General features: G+C 45.0%; 1 protein-coding gene across 1 annotated transcript in view; it reads right to left on the bottom strand.

The window, feature by feature from the left end:
• The window catches only part of LOC308684612 (troponin I, fast skeletal muscle-like), a gene marked incomplete at its 3' end in the record, with an annotated part of 29343 nt that extends 4560 nt beyond the window's left edge, over positions 1-24783 (bottom strand). The window contains exons 1-7 of the mRNA XM_081355878.1: positions 24714-24783; positions 1537-1570; positions 1300-1336; positions 1090-1218; positions 883-972; positions 619-795; positions 372-461 (exon numbers count right to left, since the gene is read on the bottom strand). Of these exons, the coding sequence (XP_081212004.1) occupies positions 372-461; positions 619-795; positions 883-972; positions 1090-1218; positions 1300-1336; positions 1537-1544 (531 nt within the window). The 5' untranslated portion in view covers positions 1545-1570; positions 24714-24783. The remainder of the gene's footprint in view (positions 1-371; positions 462-618; positions 796-882; positions 973-1089; positions 1219-1299; positions 1337-1536; positions 1571-24713) is intronic.
• Positions 24784-25178: the final 395 nt, after the last annotated feature.

The raw sequence follows: 25178 nt of genomic DNA, 5'->3' as shown, positions 1-25178 counted from the left end.
GTTACATTTAATCATAATAAAAATATGTTATAAACTTTTATTCATTCATAAACCAATAATACAAACTGACAATAAATACTTACTTGTTCCACAGATTGGTGAAGAAAACTGGTTACAAAGTGGTTTATGCATCAAAATGAACACAGAACATCATTCCTGCTTCAACGTTTTAATGATTGTGTAAGACATTGATACATGGTTGAGAATGCACATTTCAGGTCCAATATTGAACAGAAAACTAAGTGATCACATTTACTTTCCCACAATAGCAAATGTAAATGAATGTGTTTAAAGTACAGTTTCTCTCACATTAAAGACAAGGCCAATTATGTTTGAGCAGCACATTGAACTTCAAAAAACAAAATTTAAGCCTCAGTTTCAAACATCTTCTTCCTGCCATCCATGCCAGACTTGTCTTCAATATTCTTACGCCAGTCTCCAACATCACGCAGTTCCTTATCCTAGTATGAGTAAATAAAAATAAGATTTAGTCAGTTAGCCAATATACTTAGGATATGAGATCAGCATATTTTATAATTTTGAAGGTTCTAAACTCTTTTAGACAAAGCAGTAACATGAACTGCAGGGAAAGGAGAAGAATGCAGTTTAAACGCTCACCTCCTCTTTGACTTCCTTCTTGACTTGTTTCAGGTTGGCTCTCAGATCCAGGGACACCTTGTGTTTGGAGCCCAGAAGAGCCCCAAGCATCTGATCGGCAGACATGCGCACTTTCCTCAGCACAGGTTTCTTGAACTTGCCCTTCAGGTCAATAACTTTGATATTCAGGTCCTCGATCTACAATCAATTAGTGAGGGTTACCAATATAGAAACTACAAGATAAAACACAAATTGGATTGTAATATAATTTAGATGACATCTTACCTCCTTTGCACACTTATTGACTTTAATTTCCAGGTCATATCGCTCCTCGTCAGTGACATCAATTTTGTGGTGAAGCTCCCTGCACAATTCCTATAAACAATGAGGACAAAGAGTATTTATTTAATTTTATCCACTTACATTATGTGTCCTCTAAGGTGTCGAGCACATTTTTTTAATTATTATTTATGGGAATTTATTATATTATACCTGTAATGCCTGCATGGATCCAGGTAGAGACAGAGGCTGGCAGGTTTCTGACATGTATCTCTTCCTCTCCACCTCTATGTCCTTTACTTCCTGTTCCAGTAAACTTTTAGCGATAGCAAGCATCAAGCTCTGGGACACAGAGAGGCAGGGTGTCATTATTAATCATTAATAGTCAATGAAAAATAGGTTTTATTTTAAATCATACTGTACCTTAAGATGATGCTTGCGACTCGAGGAAATCTTTTTCCTGAGGTGTTTTGAAATTTTGAGATCAATCAAATACATTGTGTAAAGCAGTAACTAATAACCACAAGACATTATTCATCACATTGTTATTTTATATTCAACATACACAAACATAACAATATACCACCGCAGCAACTAATTTCTGTTAGTTGAGGAAGATTATGATAATCTAAAAAAGGGGAATTCAAAATATTTACTTACTCCGACATCTTGGCTGAATTTTACTTTTTGCCCGCTGTGAAATAATACAAAGTTTACAATTAATGCAAAGCACTGGTAAAATTACAGTATGCAATTAAAGTAATAATGAATATATTTTTTTAGCAAGGAAAAAGGACTGTGCATGGACTATTTAAAATGTGCTTTGTTAATGTTTAAGCTCATATAGTTTAATAAAATTTTTAAAAAAGTTCATGTATGCACTTTTTTTTCTCATCATTTATTCAATTATTGATTCATTCAGTTTAATAAGATTGTTTAATATAATATAATATAATAACTATTTGGGAGGCTGTAATAATCACATAGTGAATGCAATAACAAAAGTCTTAATTTGGCTAACATCATGATAATACAGGAACAAAACTCATAGGACACAACCACCTCAACACAAATGATATGGAACAATGAAAAGAGGACGCTAAGGGTTTAAATACACAGACAGAGTGTGGCAAGCAGGGTGGGCTGAGAGGCGTGGGAATGGAGCGAGGCCTGTGGCGCTATTACTAGCTTCACCTGCGTGACACATTAGCCTCATGTCTCAAGGAGGAGCTCCGGGACGATAGGACCCAGGACCAGGCCTGGAATTTATGTTGTGTTTTTTTAATGTTTATTTGCGGCAGTCATTCAAGAGGGGCAGCAGCTTTACTTTTGTTTTGTTGTTTGTTTGTTTCTTTTACAATTCAATTATTACGTTGATCATTCACCGGTTCCCGCCTCTCAGAGTTCTATTTCACTCTGAGAACTGAGCGATCTGTGTTTTTGCCAGTCACTAAGATTTCAACAATGTTTAAGTTTGCGTAAATCGCAGTGCTGAACGCAGATGTCGTCCAATCACAGTGGTGGAAGGGCAGGACAAATACCACACGACCAACCGTCACATTCTGCGTGTATAACGATAACAAACGACAAAAACAAGCACATCTATTTATCCAAATCAAGTGCCAGAGCAAGTATTTTACATTGTGTTGACATTTTTATATTCAGAAACAAACTATTTGCGAAATCAGATACTAGTAACAGTTCCACGGATATTCAATATCATAGCACATATACTGTAACATCTCAACTGAAAAAGAAAAAAAAAAAAACGTTGTACCGCCGAAACATTCCCAAGCGCTCGCCGCAAGGCATTTTAAGAAAAGCACTGGTGTACTGGTGGACACAAGGCCTAAGAACAGGTGAGGAACTAATGAGTAGCTATGGAAACTAATAATGACCAGGAACATAGGCAAAACATGAGCAGGAAAAATGAAACCAAAACACAATGAAATGAAACAGTTTTACACCCCATTACACCCCCCACTCCCCAATAACAGGGCCCGATTTACTAACAGCTTGCGCCAGCGCAGACCCTCTTTTGGAGTTTAAAAATCTACTGTCAGGATTTACTAAAGACATGCAGTGAAAAATTAGTGCTAAATAGGCGTGGACAAAGTTTACTTTTTCGGCTGACCTTATTGCATATGCATTTGTTGAAGTTTACCTTTCAGACGCAACATTTATGAGAGGAGAGTATTTCAATGAATCATGCAAGGTGATATACTAAGGTTTGCACTCGTTAATTTACTGGTGTTTGCGCCATTATTTACCGCCCAAAAAAAGCAAGTCTTAAACCAGATGCTAACAGGTAGACTGCGTTGGTTATTATGGAAATGATCCAGCTGCGTCTGTGTTCTTTAATTTGCGAGTCGTCAGTTAATCACGTGTAGACCTTTCCACTCCTAGCATTTTTTATTTTTATTTTAACTGCGCTCTCATGCTAATTTGCCCTGTTTAGTAATTTGGCCCCAAGTGAGGAGGGAAGGCAGAGGCTCTGGAAGCAGAAAACAGTCCAGGAAACAGGAGGAGATAACGGCGGGAGAAACTAGGGAAGTGATGACGGCGGGAGGAGCCAGGAAGGAGACGAGAACAGGAAGAGCCAGGCTGAGACCCAGAGCACAGCCAGGATGAAGGCACATGGCGGAGTCAAGGGAAGGAGGAGCCATGGTGGATACTTGGTAGGCGGACCCAGGGTTAAGACAGACTGAAATGGAACCGATGGAAGTGGAGACCCAGGCGGAGCCGAAAAGCCGATGAAACTAAGCAATACTGATGGATTTGTAGGCAGAGGCAGAGCCGCAGCGACGTGTCCGAGGCGGAGCCAGGGTGCCAGAGGACTGAGTCAGAGCCGATGGGACTGAGGAACAAGGCGTAGACAGAGGGAAGGTGGAGCCTGATGGACCCGAAGGGGTGGAGGGACGAAGTGTAGCTGAAGGCCATGGCGCCGGCAGAGCGACGACTGTCCAAGGCAGAACCAGAGGGACGACAGCCCTAGGTGGAGCCGAGGGAGGAGCTTAGGTGGAGCCAACTGGTCGACTAGCTGAAGTGAAATGATGGGCTCGGCGGCTGGAGGCAGAGCCAGGGGATCCCCTTGCCAAGATGGAGCTAGAAACCTGAAGACCCAAGGCAGATCCACAAAGAAGAGTTTAGTCAACAGAAGGGGAGCCGAGGGACAAAAGGGAGCCTGCAGAGGCAAGGCCGGAGGACTGACTTTCTTGGATCGCACGCTGAGGCTGGTGTAATGGAAAATGCAAAGCGAGTGATCCGGGTAGTGGTTGAGCCAGGCCAGGTCTAAAAATGTCCTTGTGTGGTCCTCAAGGGTATGCTCTTCCTGCTCTAAACAGAGCAGGTAGACTTCTGGTAAGTGCATTTATAGAAACATCTTTAAAAAAAATCGTATCTTTCGATTCCTTGTTCTGTAACGATTTAAGTGGCTGTAATAATCGCATGACACAGGAAATGCAATAAAGTATTTACTTGGAAAACATGCCAGTAACAAAATGTATAGGACACAACCACTTCAACAGAAACAACACAGAACAGTGAACAAAGGAACCTAAGGGTTTAAGTACACAGACAGATTAATCAACAGAACTAAGAACAGGTGAGGAACTAATGAGTAACTATGGAAACTAATAATCACCAGGAACACAGACTAAATTAAACCAAAACACAATTAAACTAAGCAGACTTAAACATAACCCTGACATTTATAATATAATCATCATTATGTTCAAATAAGGCAGTGATGGAGTCTTCTGGTCCAAAGTGAATCATCTGCTATTTTTGGGTAGAAGGTATAAGTTTTCCATCTCCTGAGATCTGCTGTGCTAAGCCTGTTTCTGGGTGATAATCAAAATCTTGACCGCACCTCTATTCCTTCCCTTCCAATCATCTGCAACTGATCTAACATAATGACTCAAATCATGACATCAACTTTTTCCATATAAACCCCTCTCACGGTTTTAAATTCCATTTATTTAAAGGCTGAGTCTAACTTAAATGTATGACCAACTGATCAAAATTTATTTCCAATGAAATAAATTACTTTTTTTTTTCATTGGATGAAAATTCTGTCATTTGCTAACTCACATATTATATTATATTATATTATATTATATTATATTATATTATATTATATTATATTATATTATATTATATTATCATTAAAATAAATGTGTCAAATAACACTAAACTTAAATTTAATATTTACAACATGTCCCTAATAGGATAAAAAAAAAGTATATAAAAATTAGTTAAAAACGGAGCAATTATCAACTGACTATTCTTCTTCTGTGCCAGGATTACTTTTAGAATGCAAATTGCAATGCCAGGTCAAAAGTATGACAATGAGTTACCATTGTGATAATGTGAGCAAATATGTAGTAAAGTCCTTTACATTTGAACAATGCTAATACCCCAGATTTAAGCCATAGCATCATTGTCTAAAGCACCAAAGAGATCCCTGAGGGTCATTTTAGACACGCCAGCTGAAGTGTTATTTATTTATTTTAAGATTCGGTCTTGACAGCAAGATAAACATTGGCATATCACCGTCTAGTCCTAACAGCCGAAATGAATCGAGTTTCCAAATCTCAAATCAGCACATTATATTTCATCTACCAAGTGTGTGTCAAAATAGCTCAGTGATTTTTCAATAGCAGTTTTCTATATTCCCAACAAGAATACAGATTTAATATCCCATGACAAATAAGATAAAATAAAACCAGATAATTATTTTCCCACCAAATCAATCCAAGTCTGAACAAACTTTTCTTAAAGGTTCTGAAAAATGATATCATGCACAAACTACTTTTCTCAATTTATGCTTACAAAAAATTAAATAAAAAAATAAATCATCTGTCAATGTCACAAACTGATACAGTGCAGTTGGTCAATCTTCACCCAGATGCTATTACACATTAACAATAGGATAATCAAAGGAAAAAGCAGAGAAAACAGCAGCTCACCTCTGAGCTGAGGCACACGCAGCCAGAAGAATGGAGGAAGAACTGGATCTCTGCAATGAGCGGGCATCATAAGTTTATATTGTATTCCCCTATGACCAAGGAAATCCCTTCTCTCTTTTTATGGTAGTAGATCCATCCAGAGAACCAATACACACACACCTGAAACACAATATCAAATCCCTCATCTCCACCCGAACCCCTTCCATATAAATAACCCCTCTCTAGATTGTGCAATTTATTTTTAATCTAACAAACTGAAGCCCACACAGTGTTCATTAACCCAGGCAGTGTTCATTAACACTTTGATTAGTTAATAAAAAATGCATTTGCAAAAAATAAAAACTATTGTATTACATCTTTTATAATATTCAAAATATATACAATATCATATTAAACTTTTCAAGCAACAGGAATGGTGCCCCAGAAACGAAAAATTTCCATTTTCAAAATTTGCCCCAGTCTGACAAATGAACCGAAAGAAATACTGCGATTTGATCTCTTTCTTGACTTTCTGAGCAAAGCCAGGCATGTCTAGAAAGACAGGAACTTTTTTTATTATTATTATTCAGTAGATTAGCCTGTGAAAACATGAGGAGCAGCAGATTCTACTAATGTTTCCAAACAGCTGCTCTGGTGCTGATGGGTACCTGGGACTGTCCCACCCCAGGCACTCAAATAGTGGTGTAATTGGCACAGCTGTCAAGCAAAGAGCATGATAAGCATCTGAAAATGTGCAAATTAAGGAATAATAATGATTTTCTGGACATTTTTATTATTCTTATGGTTGCTGGAATGAAGAGAAAAATATAATCCGTTCTTTAAAGAAATTGTAAAATTAGTAACGTATCAACTGAAAAGAGAAAATTCTCATTTGATAACATAACATTACAATTGGTATAATTTCACTATTAACTATTTCATTACTATTCCTCTAATATTTCCTGAATGATCAATACAATTAATTTAGTATAATTTAATAACTTAATCCTAATTTAATAACAATTTAAGATTTATGGCACTTACATGTTAAAACATATCTCTTACTTAAAGTGGATATTAACTTGTTCTTTTAAATTTTCACAATATTACTGACTGAATTTCAAACTTTTGATGGGTAGCATATTAGTGTGCTCTAATTCACTCTTTATTAATGCACAATTTGAACAATTACATCAAAGTTGAATAATGTTAAGCTTAGAATATATATCTATATATATATCTATCTATGCAATAGACTGTACCATGTGTTATGTTTATTTAAATTATTTTAGCCATTGATTTTCCACAGGTACAGTATCATTGCAATGAACAAATCAAACAAAAGTAATTGAAATATCTAAACATAAGTGGTTCAAGTGGTTTCCCCAAATTCAATTAAAAATGCAAATTTTAATGACTTCTGCAATCTCAAAATTATTCAACCCCTTCATGGCAAGCAACTTTAGTACTTAGTAGAATACCCTTTTGCTGTTATGACCGCCTGCAAATGAGATATACAGTTGTGGTCAGAATTAATGGCACCCCTGGTAAATATGATCAAAAATGGCTGTAAAAAACAAATCTGCATTGTTTATCCTTTTGATCTTTCATTCAAAAACTGTGCAAATATCTAACCTTTCACTGAAGTAAAAGAATTGAAAGTGCGGGGGAAATCATATTATGAACTAAATGTTTTTCTCCAAAACATGTTGGCCACAAATATTGGCCCCCTTTTATTAAATACTTTTTGCAATCTCCTTTTGCCAAGATAACAGCTCTGAGTTTTCTCCTATAATGCCTGATGAGTTTAGAGAAACGTCTCAGGTTACGTCTGTAACCATAGTTCCCTGAGAAAGGGAACGAGACGATGCGTCGCCCTGCCATACTTCCTGCATCCCTGTGATCGACTTGCTTCGGCAAATTTCTAAGCTAATGGCGGTTTCACCGGATGCACTTTTATATCTTCCTGGTCATGACGTCACCCACCCGTGACACTCATTCATTCATTCCATTGGACTAGTTGACATAGATGCTTCAGACACATTCACGCCGGGGGCGTTCCCAAAGTGTTATCGACGTATCGTCTCGTTCCCTTTCGAGGGAACTCGCATTGATAACGCTTTGGGAACGAGAATACCCAAACCGCCAAAATTTCAAATGCCTGAGTGTAAGCCTGTTGTCAAACCCACACTAAGCACTGAGCACCTGAGACCCTGGGGCAGCATCCAAGTCCAGGCTATAAAACCTGACAAATGTGAGCGGAGAGGACCAGCCCGCCGCATCACAAACGTCTTGGAGAGAAACTCCGGATATTAAGGCTTTAGAGGCCGCCATACTCCTCGTGGAATGAGCTCTGACCGCCAAAGGACAAGGCTGGCCAGAGGACTCATAAGCAAGAGAAATAGCTTCGACTATCCACTTACTAACTGTCTGCTTAGAGGCAGGAAGACCTTTCTTGGGTGATCCAAAACAGACAAACAATTGATCGGACTTCCTACAGAGAGAAGACCGATGAACATAAGTATCCAATGCTCGCACTGGACATGAGAGGTTTAGCTTTTCCAGGTCCGAAGAAGTAAAAGGAGGAGGACAGAAAGCCTGAGGCACAATAGGCCTCGGAATAATGGTTGGCACCTTAGGGACATAACCTTTTTTAGGATATAAGAATGCCTTGACCATCCCCGGTGCAAATTCAAGGCAGGTGGGAGATACCGAAAGGGCCTGAAGATCTCCGACTCTTTTGAGGGACGAAATGGCTAGTAGAAAAACAGTCTTGAAAGTAAAAAATTTCTCTGAGACCGACTCTAAGGGCTCAAACTGAGCCCCAGATAGGCCTTCTAGTACCAATGCCAGGTCCCAAGCCGACATCCTAGTGCGAGTTGCAGGCCTTAGCCTCAGGGTGCCACAAAGCAAACGAGTAATCAGGGGGTCTCGACCCAACGATGTACCACCCACCGGGGCGTGGAAAGCCGCAATGGCTGCCACGTATACCTTTAAGGTGGATGGACATAAACCTGACGCAAAGCGATCCTGCAGAAACTCCAGTACTGTGTTTACTGAGCAGTTAACCGGATCTCACTGACGCTGGTGACACCAAGAAGTGAAGACTCTCCATTTCAAAGAATATAGTTTCCTCGTAGCAGGAGCTCTGGAGCTTAGAATTATCTCAACAACCTCGGTTGAGAGACCACTCTCTATGAGTTGGGCCCCCTCAGAGGCCAAGCCCACAGTTTCCAAATCTCTGGTCGGGGGTGAAATATTGTGCCCCCGGTTTGAGACAGAAGGTCTCTCCTGATCGGGATCTCCCAGGGAGGACCGTCTAAGAGATGAATCAAGTCCGCAAACCAGATTCGACTCGGCCAGCGTAGTGCTACTAGCAATAGGCTTTTTCTGTACTGACGAACTCGCTCCAGAACTCCTGGGAGCAGAGCAACAGGGGGAAAGGCGTACAGACGAAGCCTCGGCCACGTCTGCACCATAGCATCCAGCCCCAGGGGGGCTGGGTGAGTAAGGGAGACCCAGAGTGGACAGTGCGTCGAATGCTGAGACGCAAACAGATCCACTTCTGCCTGGCCGTAAAACTCCCATATCTTCTCCACCGCCTCAGGATGGAGTCTCCAGTCCCCTGGCCTCAGCTCCTGCCTCGACAGGACATCTGCTCCGATATTCTGGCCCCCTGGAATATACACTGCCCTCAGAGAGAGTATTTTCCCCAGGGACCATAGGAGGACCTGGTGTGCCAACTTGCATAGCGGACGCGAACGCAGACCCCCCTGACGATTTAGATAAGAGACCACCGATGTGTTGTCTGTCCGGACAAGCACATGGTGACCCCTCAGGTCTAGGAGGAAATGTCTCAACGCGTTGAAGACGGCCATCATTTCCAGGCAATTTATGTGCCAAGAGTGATGATGACTCCTCCACAGACCCTTAGCTGAGCGGCCTTCCATTACCGCTCCCCAGTCGGTGAGGGAAGCATCTGTCAAGATCGCAACTCGATGGCAGAGAGCTCCCAACAACGGACACTGGGACAGGAACCAATGTTTCCTCCATATAACCAAGGCGCGGAGACACCGCCGCGTGATCTTGATCATACGAAGTGGGTTTCCCCTCGGGGAGAACCCTCTGGTCCTGAGCCACCACTGCAAATGTATCATGTACAGCAGGCCAAAAGGTATCACGTTGGACGCCGCTGCCATGAGGCCTAACAGCCTCTCGAACTGTTTCACAGTGCATGACTGGCCTAGCTTAGCTCTTTCATGGCTGTCAGGATAGCATCTATAAGAGCGGGCGAAAGGACGGCTCGCATCGCGACTGAATCCCATACCACACCAAGAAAAGTGGTCCCTTTGTAATGGAGAAAGCACACTCTTCTTGGCATTGAGCCTCAACATATGTGCGAGGACGACATCTCGATGCCGAACCACTAACTGTTCTGATTCCGCTAGAATCAGCCAGTCGTCTATGTAATTCAGAATGCGTATGCCCTGCAGCCTGAGCGGGGCCAGAGCTGCATCTACACACTTCGTGAATGTGCGGGGTGATAAAGCTAGACCGAATGAAAGTACCCGATACTGGTATTCTTTTTCTGATATACAGCCGAGGTGGAACGGACACCGTATACTGAGGTGTGACCCGCTCCAACCTGGGTGGGGCTGCCCTCACTGGTCTGACGCCATAGGCGTCAGGACCTTTTCTTCTAAGCCGAAGCCTTCTTAGCCTGAAGAACGGTCCTCAGATCCGGCTTTTCCTTTGAAAGCTTCGGCTGAGAGTGCAAAAACACTCTCTTTTTGCTGTGCTCTATATGAGGAGCTTGACGACTGGGGCTGCTCACGCCCAGCAGCCCCAGGGGGTTGGACACGGCGAGGGAGAAATTTTTTAAATGCCTCTGATGTTTCTTGGCCTCCTGGAACCTCTCGACGACTGAATTAACGGCGTCGCCGAAGACGCCAGAAGGCTCAATATGTGCATCTAACAGAAAAGTACGATCTTTATTTTTTATCTCTGCCAGATTTAGCCATAGGTGCTTCTCAGTGGCTACAAGGGCTGCCATAGACTGCCCAATTGCTCTGGCGGTCTTCTTAGTAGCCCTGAGAGATAAATCTGTGGCCCGACGAAGTTCTCGAACCTCATCGGGCCCAACCCCCTCACTCCTGTCCAAATCCCCCAGCAGATCAGCCTGATATGCCTGGAGCAATGCCATAGTGTGTAAGCACGCTCCAGCCTGACCTGCTGCCATATATGCTTTGCCCACAAGTGTAGATGTTGTTTTTAAAGGTTTTGTGGGCAAAGCTGAGGCCTTCAGAGATGATGCTGAACCAGGTGACAGATAGCTCGCGAGCGTCTGTTCAGCCTGGGGCATCGACTCATAACCATATTCTCTCAGCCCCTTAATCCCCGAATAAACATGAACTTGGGCACTGTAAAGCCAAGAAGAATATGGTTTATTCCAAGATCTGGACAGCTCACTGTGCAGATCAGGGAAAAAAGGAAGGCCTTGTGGTGGAGATGATTAGATGTTAGGAAGCGCTCATCTAATTTACTTTTAGGACGAGCATCCCTCTTCTCGGCTGGCCAATCAATGTGTAATTTATCAACAGCTCGAGTTATCACTTCCACCAGCTCCTCATATGCTGGGGAAGAGGATGGTGAGTCCCCTTCCCGTGTGATTGTGTCACTGCCAATGCTCAGCACATCCACCTCCTCAGAGCTAGAGCTGAAGCATTGGGCTCTCTTCCCGGGTGGAAGAAGCCGCAGCGCGGGCTTCCGACACCGGAGAGAGAGCACTGGATCCCCCAGGACAGGAAGGAGATAAGGCCCTCGGACCCGTCTCCAACCCTTCTGAGAGATCCTTTTGCGATCCCCAGGAATGCATTCTCCTGTACCCTGAGGAGCGCAAGGCTGACCACTTTCCTCAAAAAGTGACAGCTGGGAGCGGAGCATGCGAAGTGGAAGCTTCTCACAATGCTGGCAATCAGCCCCCTCAAAGGCTGATACTGCATGCTCCACTCCCAAACACATTACACAAAGCTTGTGTGTGTCCCCTCCTTTAAATAACGTGGGCAGGGAGAAGCACAGAGTTTGTACAATTGTTTCGCCATAATAGATAATGAACAGACAACAGTAAATATGACAGACAGAGTAACACTCTGATCGCTTGCTGAGGCAACAGAAGCTAATGCCGGTTTCACCGGATGCACTTTTATATCTTCCTGGTCATGACGTCACCCGCCCGTGACGCTCATTCATTCATTCCATTGGACTAGTTGACATAGATGCTTCAGACGCATTCACGCCGGGGGCGTTCCCAAAGCATTATCGACGCATCGCGAGTTCACTCGAAAGGGAACAAGACATTTCAGACAAGAGACAAGAGATCAGAGACCATTCCTTCATACAGAATCTCTCCAGATCCTTCAGATTCTGTTCTATTTCATGTCCATGCTTCTTCTCTTCAGTTCACCCCACTCATTTTCTATAGGGTTAAGTCTAGGGGACTGGGACAGTCATGGCAGAAACTTCATTTTGTGCTCAGTTACCCCTTTTTGTGTTGATTTTGATGTTTGTTTTAGACCGTTGTCCTGATGTAAGATCAAACCACGGCCCATTATAAGATTTGTTGTTATTTGCTAGAATCCATAATACCATGTATCTGAACAAGATGTCCAGGACCTCCAGCAAAAAAAATAGGCCCACAACATTGAAGATCCAATGGTATATTTAACCGTAAGCATGGGGTACTTTTTATCCCTGTTTGCACCAAACACATCTGGTGGGGTTGCTGCCAAACAGCCCTTTATTTTGAAGTCAGATGGCCCACCTCATGAGTTTTGAAGTAAGTCGAGGATGGTTAAATACCCAGACAAGAGCTGCATGATTTATGAGAATTTGGAACGGTCTTCCTTCCAAATATTTCTGCCACTTTTCATAGCCAGAAGGGACCAAGTACTTCATATTCGATCTGATAACGGGACTAACCTAATGGGTGCAAAACGAGAGTTACAGAATTCACTTTCAGAATGGAACCAAAGCAGAATCCAGATGGCAATTCTCCAGAAAGGAATTCAGTGGACATTTAATCCTTCAACAGCCTCATATCATGGGGGAGTGTGGGAGAGGCTCATTTGAATGGTGAAGCAGATATTATGCTCCATTTTACAACACACCCTCGATGATGGACTACAAACACTATTTTGTGAGATTGAAGCAATTTTGAATAGTCGTCCCATCACCACATTGTCTGATGACAATCATGATCTGGAACCTTTGACACCAAATCACATTCCTCTGTTAAAATCTAGCCCTACATTGCCACTGGGATTGTTTCAAAGGTCAGATGTACAGTATACAACAGACGTCGGTGGAGGCAAGTACAATATTTAGCAGACCTGTTTTGGAAGAGGTGGTCTCAAGAGTACTTACCATTACTACAGGAACGACAGAGATGGTTTACTGCAAAAAGAGGACAGCAGAAAGGAGATATTGTGCTTGTCGTGGACAGTTCAGCACCTTGTGGATCGTGGCCTATTGGAAGAGTAACCGAAGTTCCCTTTCGTTGTCACTCCGAGTTACGTCGGATGACGACGAATGGGGTTTCGCTTAGAAATCCTATCATCTTCGAGTATATAAAACGAGCCAATGGCAATGAAATGCCATGGGTCTGCGGAATTTGCATAGCGTAACTCTGCCCCACCCTGGGGGTATATAAGGAAGTGCGCTGGCAACATGCAGATATGTTTTCGCTTCGGAGCCAAGTTGATGTACTTCACTTCACAGCCAATCCTGAGATTCATCTCTTCATTTCTCTTCGAGACGAGCCTCTCTCCAAGTGTTGGTGTGACAGCGAGTTCCAGCGAGTGCACATTCCCTGCTTATCTGTGCAGTGATTTGCCAGTGTTTGTGTGTTCTCTCCCTGGTCGCTTCAGCATTTGTGGAGAAATCTCCTTTCTAAAAGAGCTTGCACGCGGCACGTCTTTTTAAAGATGCCTCGCCCGTGCACTTCTGGTTGCGGTCTATTTGTTTCTGACTCTGATGGGCACAATCGCTGTCTTGTGTGTCTGGGCTTAGAGCACGCTAAGGCAGCGTTTGTGGATGAGTCATGTTCCCATTGCGGGAACATGCCCATCGCACGGTTACGGTCGAGACTCAATGACCTTCATGGTAGAGTCCCCTCATCCGCACCCCGATCTACGGGCTCCGCGAGAGCTAGTACTTCGGCTGGCGGCCAGGGTGACCTGAGGATTACGGTGTGGGACAAAGCGCCGACTATTCCACGCTCCACACCGTCCTCTAGTGCCGTGCAACCCTCGAGTGGTTCAAATGAGCCCGCAGTACAGTCCTCTGACTTGCCGCGGATCTCATTTGGTGCTCCAGAGGAAGATTCAATGTCGATCGCTGCATCACAGGGTGGGCAAGAGTCCTTGGGAAGTGAGGATTCGGCTGTGCTGCCACCTTCGGGTGTGCCAGCATTGCCCGAGTCTGATCCCGAGATGACTGCCATGCTTTCCCGGGCAGCCGCAGCCATTGGGCTTGAGTGGTCCCCGCCACCTGGTCCGGTGCGCTCGCGGCTGGACGATTGGTTTTTGGGTGCCGCCGCTGATCCTCGTCAGCGCGCGTCCCCAATGCCTTTCTTCCCGGACGTGCATGAGGAGGTCACGAGGTCCTGGAAGGCACCATTGTCTTCTCGTGATCGCTCGGCGACCTCCTCCGCCCTGCCTCCTCTCGATCAGGCGGCCGCCAAAGGGTACACTGGGGTTCCCCAGGTTGAACGCTCTGTTGCGATGCAGCTGTGTCCTCAGAGTGCTTCTTCCCGTGGTGACCCAAAGCACCCCTCCAAAGCCTGTAGGTTCTCTTCCACGCTTGTGGCGAAGGCCTATAGAGCTGCGGGGCTGGCGGCCTCCTCACTGCATGCCATGGCGACACTCCAGGTCAACCAGGCCCAGATGTTGCGTGACATGCACGAGGGGAGGACTGACCCAGCGCTCTTTGATGAGCTGCGTGCCGCCACCGACCTTGCTCTCCGAGCGACGAAGGTGACCGCACGCTCCCTGGGTCAGGTGATGTCCACTTGCGTGGTCCAGGAGAGACATCTGTGGCTCAACCTGGCCGATATGCGTGAGGCCGAGCGGACCCGGTTCCGTGCCCCCGCACCGGGCCGCTATGCCACCCACGCCTGGGCCGGTCATTCCGCCTCGCAGCACCACCGAGGGTACGTCTGTGGTCCGTATGACCCCGCTGGTACAGTTCCTGGAAACCTGGTTAGAGCTTCCCAGGCTGTCCCGCTGGGTCGCGAGGACCATCAGGCTCGGCTACGCGATTCAGTTCGCGCGGTCTCCTCCCCGCTTCAGGGGAGTCCGCTTCACTATGGTCGGTGGCAATGCCCCGGTTATGAGAGCGGAGGTCGCTACCTTACTGGCGAAGGGTGCGATCGAGACTGTCCCTCCAGCCGAAATGAGGTCCGGCTTTTACAGCCCTTACTTCATTGTACTGAAGAAATCCGGTGGGTTACGGCCAATCCTCGACTTGCGCGTCTTGAACCGCTCCCTTCACAGGATGGCGTTCAAGATGCTCACGGCCAAGCGCATTTTCGAGTGCATACGGCCGCAGGATTGGTTTGCAGCGATCGACCTGAAGGACGCCTACTTTCATGTCTCCATTCTTCCTCGACACAGACCGTTTCTACGGTTTGCTTTCGAGGGGCAGGCATACCAGTACGCGGTTCTCCCTTTCGGGCTAGCCCTGTCTCCTCGCGTCTTTACGAAGGTCGTCGAGGCAGCCCTTGTTCCCCTTCGGGAACACGGGGTTCGCATCCTGAACTATCTCGACGACTGGCTGATCCTAGCTCACTCTCGAGACCAGGTTTGCGAACACAGGGACCTTGTGCTCTGGCACCTAGCTCGTCTGGGCCTTCGGGTCAACTGGGAGAAGAGCAAACTCTGCCCCGTGCAGAGGATCTCTTTTCTCGGTATGGAGATCGACTCGGTCGCCATGTGCGCGCAGCTTACGAGCGAGCGCGCGCAATCACTGCTGACTTGCCTTCGTCAGTTCGAGGGCAAGAGTGTGGTCCCACTGAAACTATTTCAGAGGCTGAAAATAGTTCTTCACCCCGTGGTCGAACCTCAGTTTTCTTCGGGCCGGAGTGCCCTTGGAACGAGTGTCCAGGCATGTTGTTGTGTCAACAGATGCCTCCACCACGGGCTGGGGCGCCATGTGCAATGGACATTGGACCCCAGCGCCTTTGGCATGTCAATTGCCTCGAGTTGTTGGCAGTACGTCTTGCCCTGCACCGCTTCCATGCGTTGCTCAGGGGTCAACACGTACTGGTCCGATCGGACAATACCACGACTGTAGCGTACATCAACCGTCAAGGTGGTCTGCGCTCCCGCCGTATGTCACAACTCGCCGCCACCTCCTCACATGGAGTCAGAAGCATCTGAGGTCGCTTCGTGCCATTTATATCCCGGGAGACCTGAACCAGGCGGCCGACGAGCTGTCTCGGTTTCGGCCTCTCGCTGGAGATTGGCGACTCCATCCCCAGACGGTTCAGCTGATTTGGGATCAGTTCGGGGACGCACAGGTAGACCTGTTTGCCTCCCACGACTCGTCCCACTGCGACCTGTATTATTCCCTGACCGAGGGCACTCTCGGCACGGATGCACTGGCGCACAGCTGGCCATGGGGCCTCCGCAAGTATGCGTTTCCCCCAGTGAGCCTTCTTGCGCAGACCTTGCGCAAGATCAGGGAGGACGAGGAGCAGGTAATTTTGGTTGCCCCATATTGGCCCAACCGCACCTGGTTCTCAGAACTAGTACTCCTCGCGACAGCACCTCCCTGGCCAATTCCTCTGAGGAAGGACCTGCTTTCTCAGGGACAGGGCACCTTATGGCACCCTCGTCCCGATCTTTGGAACCTCCACGTGTGGCTCCTGGACGGGATGAGGCAGGTTTGAGTACCCTACCACCAGCGGTGGTGGCTACCATCACTTCCGCTAGAGCATTGTCCACGAGACATGCCTATGCGTTGAAGTGGAACCTCTTCGTCAACTGGTGTTCTTCTAAAAATCTAGAACCCACAAAATGCCCCATCAGTGTCGTGCTTTCCTTCCTGCAAGAAGGGTTGGAGCGTAGGCTGTCTCCCTCCACCCTGAAAGTGTATGTTGCCGCCATTGCCGCACATCACGACGCAGTTGATGGTAAGTCCTTAGGAAAGCACGACCTGATCGTCAGGTTCCTGAGGGGAGCCAGGAGACTGAATCCTCCTCGTTCTCCCCTCGTACCCTCTTGGGACCTCTTGGGAGTGGTTTTAACTGCCCTGCAGAGTGTTCCCTTTGAGCTTCTGCAATCAGTGGAGCTTAAGTTCCTGTCAATGAAGACAGCGCTCCTGGTTGCATTGGCCTCCATCAAGAGGGTAGGGGACCTGCAGGCATTTTCGGTTGACGAAGCGTGCCTGGAATTCGGACCGGCTAACTCTCACGTGATCCTGAGACCCCGGCCCGGATATGTGCCCAAGGTTCCTACCACACCCTTTCGAGACCAGGTGGTGAACCTGCAAGCGCTGCCTTTGGAGGAGGCAGACCCAGCCTTGGCACTGCTCTGTCCAGTACACGCACTCCGTGCTTACGTAGACAGAACGCAGTGTTTCAGGACCTCAGACCAGCTCTTTGTCTGTCATGGTGGGAAGCTGAAGGGAAAGGCTCTCTCCAAGCAAAGGTTGTATCACTGGATAGTGGACGCCATTGCTTTGGCTTACCAGCAGCAAGGTCGACCATGCCCCCTTGGTGTGACGGCCCACTCCACCCGGAGTGTGGCATCCTCTTGGGCTCTAGCGCATGGCGCCTCGCTAACAGACATCTGCAGAGCTGCAGGCTGGGCGACACCTAACACATTCGCGAGATTCTATAATCTCCGAGTGGAGCCAGTTTCTTCTCATGTACTCGCTTAAACTAGCCGGTAAGAGATTCTGCTCAGGTGTCTTCGCTTGCTCGCCATTCCTCTCCACGGACGGGATACGTGCAATATTTTCCTCAGGTGAGCCTGATAAGCCCTGAGTCTCCTCCAGCACTGACGATGTCAATGCCAGAGTTATGCCACCGGCAGCTTTCGCGCTTGGCTAGGTGCCTCCATGTGCATGGTTCCCCTCCGGGCGACCCCCACATGTGTATTCCACTGTAAGCCTCGTTGAGCATGTGTCTTTCCCTTGGCAAGCCACCTTGCCACCCCTGGGGTTGAAATATTCCACCTGCGGCTGGACACCCCAGTGTTATTCCGTATGCAGCCCTTCGGGGTCATATGTGTATTCCAAGTCCCCCCCCTTCGGGTTGGGCATGATTGCATATTTCCACTGGATATGCTTCCCAGTGTACCTTGGTATTCCTGTGTTAAGTAGGACTCCTTCGTCCGTGCTAGTCTCACGACAGGGAGCTCAGACTTACACAGGGCACTGGAAGACAGTCGAGAGGTGGCGTGATTACACTGGGAACCCCATTCGTCGTCATCCGACGTAACTCGGAGTGACAACGAAAGGGAACGTCTCGGTTACGGATGTAACCCTCGTTCCCTGAGTAGGGAACGGAGATGTTACGTCTCCCTGCCACTTCCGCTGTACCGCTGGAACGCCTGAGTTCAGTCTCTGCTCCTCAGCGAAGACATATCTGCATGATGCCAGCGCACTTCCTTATATACCCCCAGGGTGGGGCGGAGTTACGCTATGCAAATTCCGCAGACCCATGGCATTTCATTGCCATTGGCTCGTTTTATATACTCGAAGATGATAGGATTTCTAAGCGAAACCCCATTCGTCGTCATCCGACATAACGTCTCCGTTCCCTACTCAGGGAACGAGGGTTACATCCGTAACCGAGACGTTCTACCTAATTCCAAAGGACTCATAAGAACTGTTAAACTAAACAAAGACTGGTTTCTTGGAAAGACCTATTACCAAACTTTGCCTGCTATCAGAAGATGCCGAAAATTAGATCTGAACCATAGAAGTGACAACTGAATAATGATTAAAGGATGAGTATTCATTTTTCTTGTATAGACTCATTTGGCTCCATTTATATAATGACTTATTGTAATTGATGCTTAAACGCTCAATTAGGGGCTGGATGTAGTAGCCGTACCTACCACCTTGCCCCTAATTGAGTGTTTAACAAAATTTTACTTTGATCCCCTTCTATGTAAAGTGTTTTGAGTGCAGAGAAAAGCACTATATAAATGTAATGAATTATAAATGAATAATTTATTCATTATTATAAGACTCGAACCAGGCCGTGGGCCAGAACATCTCTGCCTCCGCTGGCCATGCACGGTCTTTGACATCTCCACTCGGAACCACTTCTCCCCTCTTCGCAAGACAGATCGCGACGCTGTGACATTCCATCTTATATGGCAGTCCACGATACCTCAGGTATAGGTAAGGTGCGCTGTTATTTTTTTTCCTGGTGCTCATGTACTCGATGCCGCTGCGCAGGTACCCGAGATCCTGAATGGTGACGAGAGCATCGGAGCTGTCGTTCTGCATGCGGGGGTGAGCGACATCAGGCTGCGGCAGACGGAGGTTCTGAAGAAGGACTTCAGGAGCCTGATCAAGACGATACGCAGCACATCACCCACAACGAGAATCATTGTGTCCGGACCGCTTCTCACATATCGACGAGGACATGAAAGATTCAGTAGATTATATGCTCTAAATGAATGGTTAATGTCATGGTGTTATACTGTTATAAGCACAAGCCCCGTCTGATTGGTCGTGGTGGCAGTGTTGCAACAATCTATAGATATTCTCAATGTTACTCAGAAAACAGGACACAGGTTTAATTCAAGTGCTTGTGTTACACTCTCCAAATCGCTTTACATAGAAGGGGGGGGGGGGGATCTCCTCAACCACCACCAATGTGCAGCATCTACCTGGATGATGCCACGTCAGCCATATTGAGCCAGAACTTTCACCACACACCAATTTATTGGAGGAGAGGAGACAGAGTGATGAAACCAATGAGTATGTATGGGGATGATTAGGAGGCCAATATGGACAGAGGCCAGTGGGCAAATTTGGCCAGGATGTCCTTCGAAAGAGTTGGGGTGTAACCCCGGCATCCTCAAGTCTCAAGTCTCAAGTCTCAAGTCTCATTTATTTATATAGCCCTTTCTACTACGCCGTAGACCAAAGGACTGTACATCTAAAAACAAGAAAAAACATTCAAAAAAATCAAAATATGCAATGACAGAGTCAAGAATTAAAAGAAACAGAATACAAATACGTTTTCACACGAATTTTAAAAACATCAACTGACGGTGCAGATCTAATATCAGGGGGAAGAGCATTCCACAGTCTAGGGCCAACGACTGAAAAAGCTAGATCCCCTTTCGTTTTAAGACGAGTTCTTGGAACAAAAAGCAGTAAACAATTAAAGGACCTTTGAGATCTACCAGAGTTCATAAGCACCAAATCCTTGATATATTCCGGGGCCAACTCGTGAACAGCTTTATAAACATATAACAAAACCTTATACTGTATCCGATATTTCACAGGGAGCCAATGAAGCCTTTTCAAAACAGGTGTAATATGCTCCCTTTTCTTAATACCAGTAAGGAGCCTCGCTGCAGCGTTTTGAACCAGCTGCAATTTTGAAATAAGAGATTGACTAATTCCTACATATAGAGCATTACAGTAATCCAAGCGCGTGGAGATGAATGCGTGAATCACTGTTTCCAGATCAGGAACAGTCAAAAAAGATTTCATTTTCGCAATAGTCCCTAACTGATAAAAACAATTTTTTACCACATTTTTAACCTGATGGTCAAACATAAGAGCAGAGTCAAAAATTGTTTCCCATATACCTAGAAAATCGGTTAAACCACTGTCATCCTTCTTCATCCCAAACACCATGACTTCAGACTTGCTGGCATTTAACTGCAAGCAGTTTTGCTGTAACCAACTAGTAACCTCCTTTAAACAAGCAACCAGGGATAAATTAGGGCTTGATCCTCCAGCTCCAATCGGTAAGTAAATCTGAATGTCATCGGCATATAGGTGATAAAATATACCATATTTCTTAAAAATTTGGCCTAGAGGCAGCAAAAACAGGGAAAAGAGAATAGGTCCCAGAATTGAACCCTAAGGTACTCCACAATCCAGAGAAACTGACCTGGAGGAAAAATCCCCAACCCTGACAGAAATTGAACACCCCCTTAAATATGAGGAAAACCATTTTAAAACCGTCCCTCTCAGCCCTACAACGTGTTCCAAACGATTAATAAGAATATCGTGATCAATTAAATCAAAAGCTGCACTAAGATCCAACATGATTAGAGCCCCAGTATTGCCTGAGTCTGCAATAAGTAATAGATCATTAGAGACTCGCAGTAAAGCTGATTCAGTACTGTGTCCTGCCCGAAAACCAGACTGAAAGACATCTAACACCTCATTTCTAGCCAAAAAAGAACTTAACTGAGATAAGACTACCTTTTCCAAAACTTTAGAGATACAAGGCAGCTTTGAAATGGGCCGATAATTATTAAAATCCAACGGGTCAAGAGTAGGCTTTTTAAGAAGGGGCTGAATAACCGCCTGCTTAAAACTTAAAGGAAAAATGCCTGTATGAAGACTGCAATTGACAATAGCAGTAATACAAGGCCCTGTGTAATCGAATGTCGCAGCCAACAAATCAAAAGGCAAGACATCCCAACTAGCAGCTGGGCGTTTCAACTTACCAATAATAAGACTAATATCCTTAATTGAAACCAAATCAAATTTATCAAACTTGCTGACATTTTTTAAAATGTCTCCTGTCAAGCCATTCCAGTCATGAATACCTGATCTAATTGTGTTAACTTTGTCTAGAAAGACATTTAAAAACTTCTCACAACACTCAGTGGATGGTGGTATTGAGACAGTTTTTGAGTTTAGAAACCTATTAATAGATTGAAACAAAATTTTAGGTGATTTTGAATGTTGTGATATAATTTTGGAAAAAAAGGCTGATTTAGCATCCTTTACAGCCTTCTGATATCCTATACGTAAATCACGTAAAATCTGTTGAGAGATCATAAGTTTATCCTTTTTCCAAGCCCGTTCTGCTCGCCTACACTGCTGTCTAAGAGCCCGAGTTTGTTCATTTAACCACGGCTGATGATTAACCTTACTATGCTTGATCTTATATGGAGCAACAGAGTCTAAAACTCCAGAACACACAGAATTAAAAGCAATAAGTAACTCATCTGGATCTGCCGTAGTAGCTACAGACTCAGTCCATGATACATCAGAGAGAGTGATAAAAATATCACCAAACGCCTGAGGTGTAGACTGAGTGATTGTACGGGAGCGTAAATAAGAAGGCTGATGCTCCACCTTCACGATTTGTACATTTACATTAAAAGTAACAGGCAAATGATCTGAAATACAGGCATCATTTACAACAACATCACAGATAGACAGACCTAAAGAAAAAACAAGGTCCAAAGTATGTCCTTTTTCATGTGTGGGACCAAATACATGTTGTTTAACGAGTTCACACTTACAAATAAGTCAGATAGAATAAATGCGTATTTGGCGTGCTGTCCGAGGAGAGGGCTCCGGGCTCGGTATTCGGCCCGAACCCAGAGTACTCCCCCCGTATTCCTGGCTGTGAAAGAACAAGCCAAGAGTGAGGAGTCGGGGTGGTGGAGGGATGCTGAAAACTGTCAAGGAAGTTAGATGAGTTGACAGAGTGAATATATACTGTATATGCTTCCTCTCATGCTGATAGGGTAGACATGGTAATTGTTTGATGAGTTGATTGATTACTTGATTATTTGAACGTGCTCCTCCCGAACTTTGTTAATAAAACATCATATAAAATTAAATGAGTCCATCAGATCAGAAAACTCCTTCTCCAAAGGCTTCCCAGGGCAGCAAATATGAATGTTAAAATCCCCAACAATTAAAATATGATCAGACAACAATAAAATAGTGGATAAGAACTCAGAAAATTCCTGAATAAAAACTTGGCTATACTTTGGAGGTCGATAAACAACTACTCCCAAAACAGACTGATAAAACTCAAGTCTTAATAACTGAACCTCAAAGCTCGAATAACATGCGGTCGATAAACGGTGACATTTATACTGCTGCTTACAAACAGTAGCTAAACCCCCACCATGACCCATCAGTCTCGGGGTATTAATTAACATATAGTCAGGTGGACAAATTTCCTCGCAAGGACTACACTCATCCCTATTTATCCATGTCTCTGTAATAAATAGGAAGTCCAAGACATTATGCAATATAAAATCATTTAAGATGAATGTCTTGTTTGAAATCGAGCGCGCATTTACAAGCGACATCTGTAAAGACTGTACCATGGGGGCCGCTGTAAGGCCCGACTTTACCGTCTTAAGACCGATCAAGTTGTTCAAATCTGCACCTCTGACATGTGATGAAAACTTTGCATCCTGATAAAACCGCAACACTGACGAACCTCCATCCGGATACACTGGCAACAAATGAGAACAACGCCAACCCCGAAGATTTGCTGCACGATCCATGATGCTGTCAACTGTTGCAAACTGCACAACAGCACAAGACCTCCGCAAGAATCTCTGCTTCACGTGAGCACCTGCACGTCTCCCTCGTCGTCGGCGCCGCTTTTGCCTGCAACACGCACATCCATCCAGAGAACGCAAATACGATGGCAGCGTGTGATAGGAAAAGGCACACTTGTTTGCACTGCTTATCGACAAGTCCACAACATGCGAACGAATCTAAAACAGGGTAGTGTGGTCGTAAACCCACAGTGACTGGCATGGACAAAATAAAACATTTAAGAAGACATAAAAAACAAACAAACTAAAAAGCATAGAGGAGCGACGGCAAGCCACAACACTGGTCGGCGCCATCTTAGATGTACTAACGTTACGTATCCTGGCCAAATTTGCCCATTGGCCTCTTGGGATTTTTAATGACCACAGAGAGTCAGGGCCTCGGTTTAACGTCTCATCCGAAGGACGGTGCTTGTTAAAGTATAATGTCCCCATCACTATACTGGGGCGTTAGGACCCACACAGACCACAGGGTAAGCATCCACTGCTGGCCTCACTAACACCTTTTCCAAAAGCAACCTAGTTTTCCCAGGAGGTCTCCCATCCAGGTACTGACCAGGCTCAGCCCTGCTTAGCTTCAGTGGGCAACCAGTCTTGGGCTACAGGGTGATATGGCTGCTGGCTGAATTATGAATACTTCAGATGCCCAACACCTATGAAAAGACGGCGCCAACTCCTGCAAATACTTTAGATGACGCAAACTCTGAATCAACATGCACCAATGCTACATTTTTCTAAATGTCATAATCATTTGTTAACAAACAAGTATTCATTACTTCAATGAGCTCATTGTTTCTGCATTGAATTATTACATTGTTTAAATTAACTAAATTAAGAATAGCTAACTATGATTTTGTATATGTACATTTCTGAAATACATAACTTAGACAGTTACCTCTGATAACAGATCACTCTAAATTGTAATATGGACTCATGCACTTTCTGTGAAGCAGCTTTGAAATTATGTGTATTGTGAAAAGTGCTATACAAATAAATGTGAATTGAATTGAATACTGATGGAAGTTTTGCCAATATCTCACCATCACTCATAGATCACACTGCTAAGTACTCGGCACACCTTTCTAGGTAAGTTATTGGATCTTCACCTTCTGTGCGTCCAAATACGGGGAATTCTAGCTTGACTGCTGCCTTATAAGGAATTGGGTGAGATGTAGATTTTGCCTGATCAACTGGGAATGACGTTGTGAAGGCTTGCGAGGCTATAGTAGTAGACACAGCATTTGGGGCAGAACAAATCATAGGCTTGAGCTGTTAACTCTTCTCTTTAAGCTATCCATCATGGCCTTACCCATATCTTGGACCTGTTTTTCCAAAACTTGCTTCAAACGGTTGCAACACCTTTTAATTATATCGGAAAGATCTTCCTCAAGCTTTCGCAGATACTGATCAACCACCTGTGCTTGAGTTGTCGTCTGTTTGGTTATCTCTCGAACTTGTTCCTCTAGAGTTCTAAGATAGTGGTCATGTCACTGAAGGTGATTTTGAATGTCTTGTTCCACTCTTATAATACACTCTACATTGTCGTTCTCCATCTTGTCTATTCTCATGCTTAACTGATTTAACTTGGTTGCAATGGTGAGACTGATAAGACTTTCATTCTCCCCTTCTACAAGTGGAGGTGATGGCAAATCATTCAAACCAACATCCTCCTCACGTGCTGCAGCCTGCTCCTGTACCACTGCCTCCTCTTCAGACTCTACAAACTACTAAGGGACCATATTAGTTCTTGAATTGGTTCTCGCCGAGTTGTGAA

This window comes from Scardinius erythrophthalmus (assembly GCF_964197995.2).
Source record: "Scardinius erythrophthalmus genome assembly, chromosome: 24".
Taxonomy (NCBI): domain Eukaryota; kingdom Metazoa; phylum Chordata; class Actinopteri; order Cypriniformes; family Leuciscidae; genus Scardinius; species Scardinius erythrophthalmus.
Note: the sequence above shows the minus strand (reverse complement) of the source record. Positions and strands in the feature narration are given on the sequence as shown.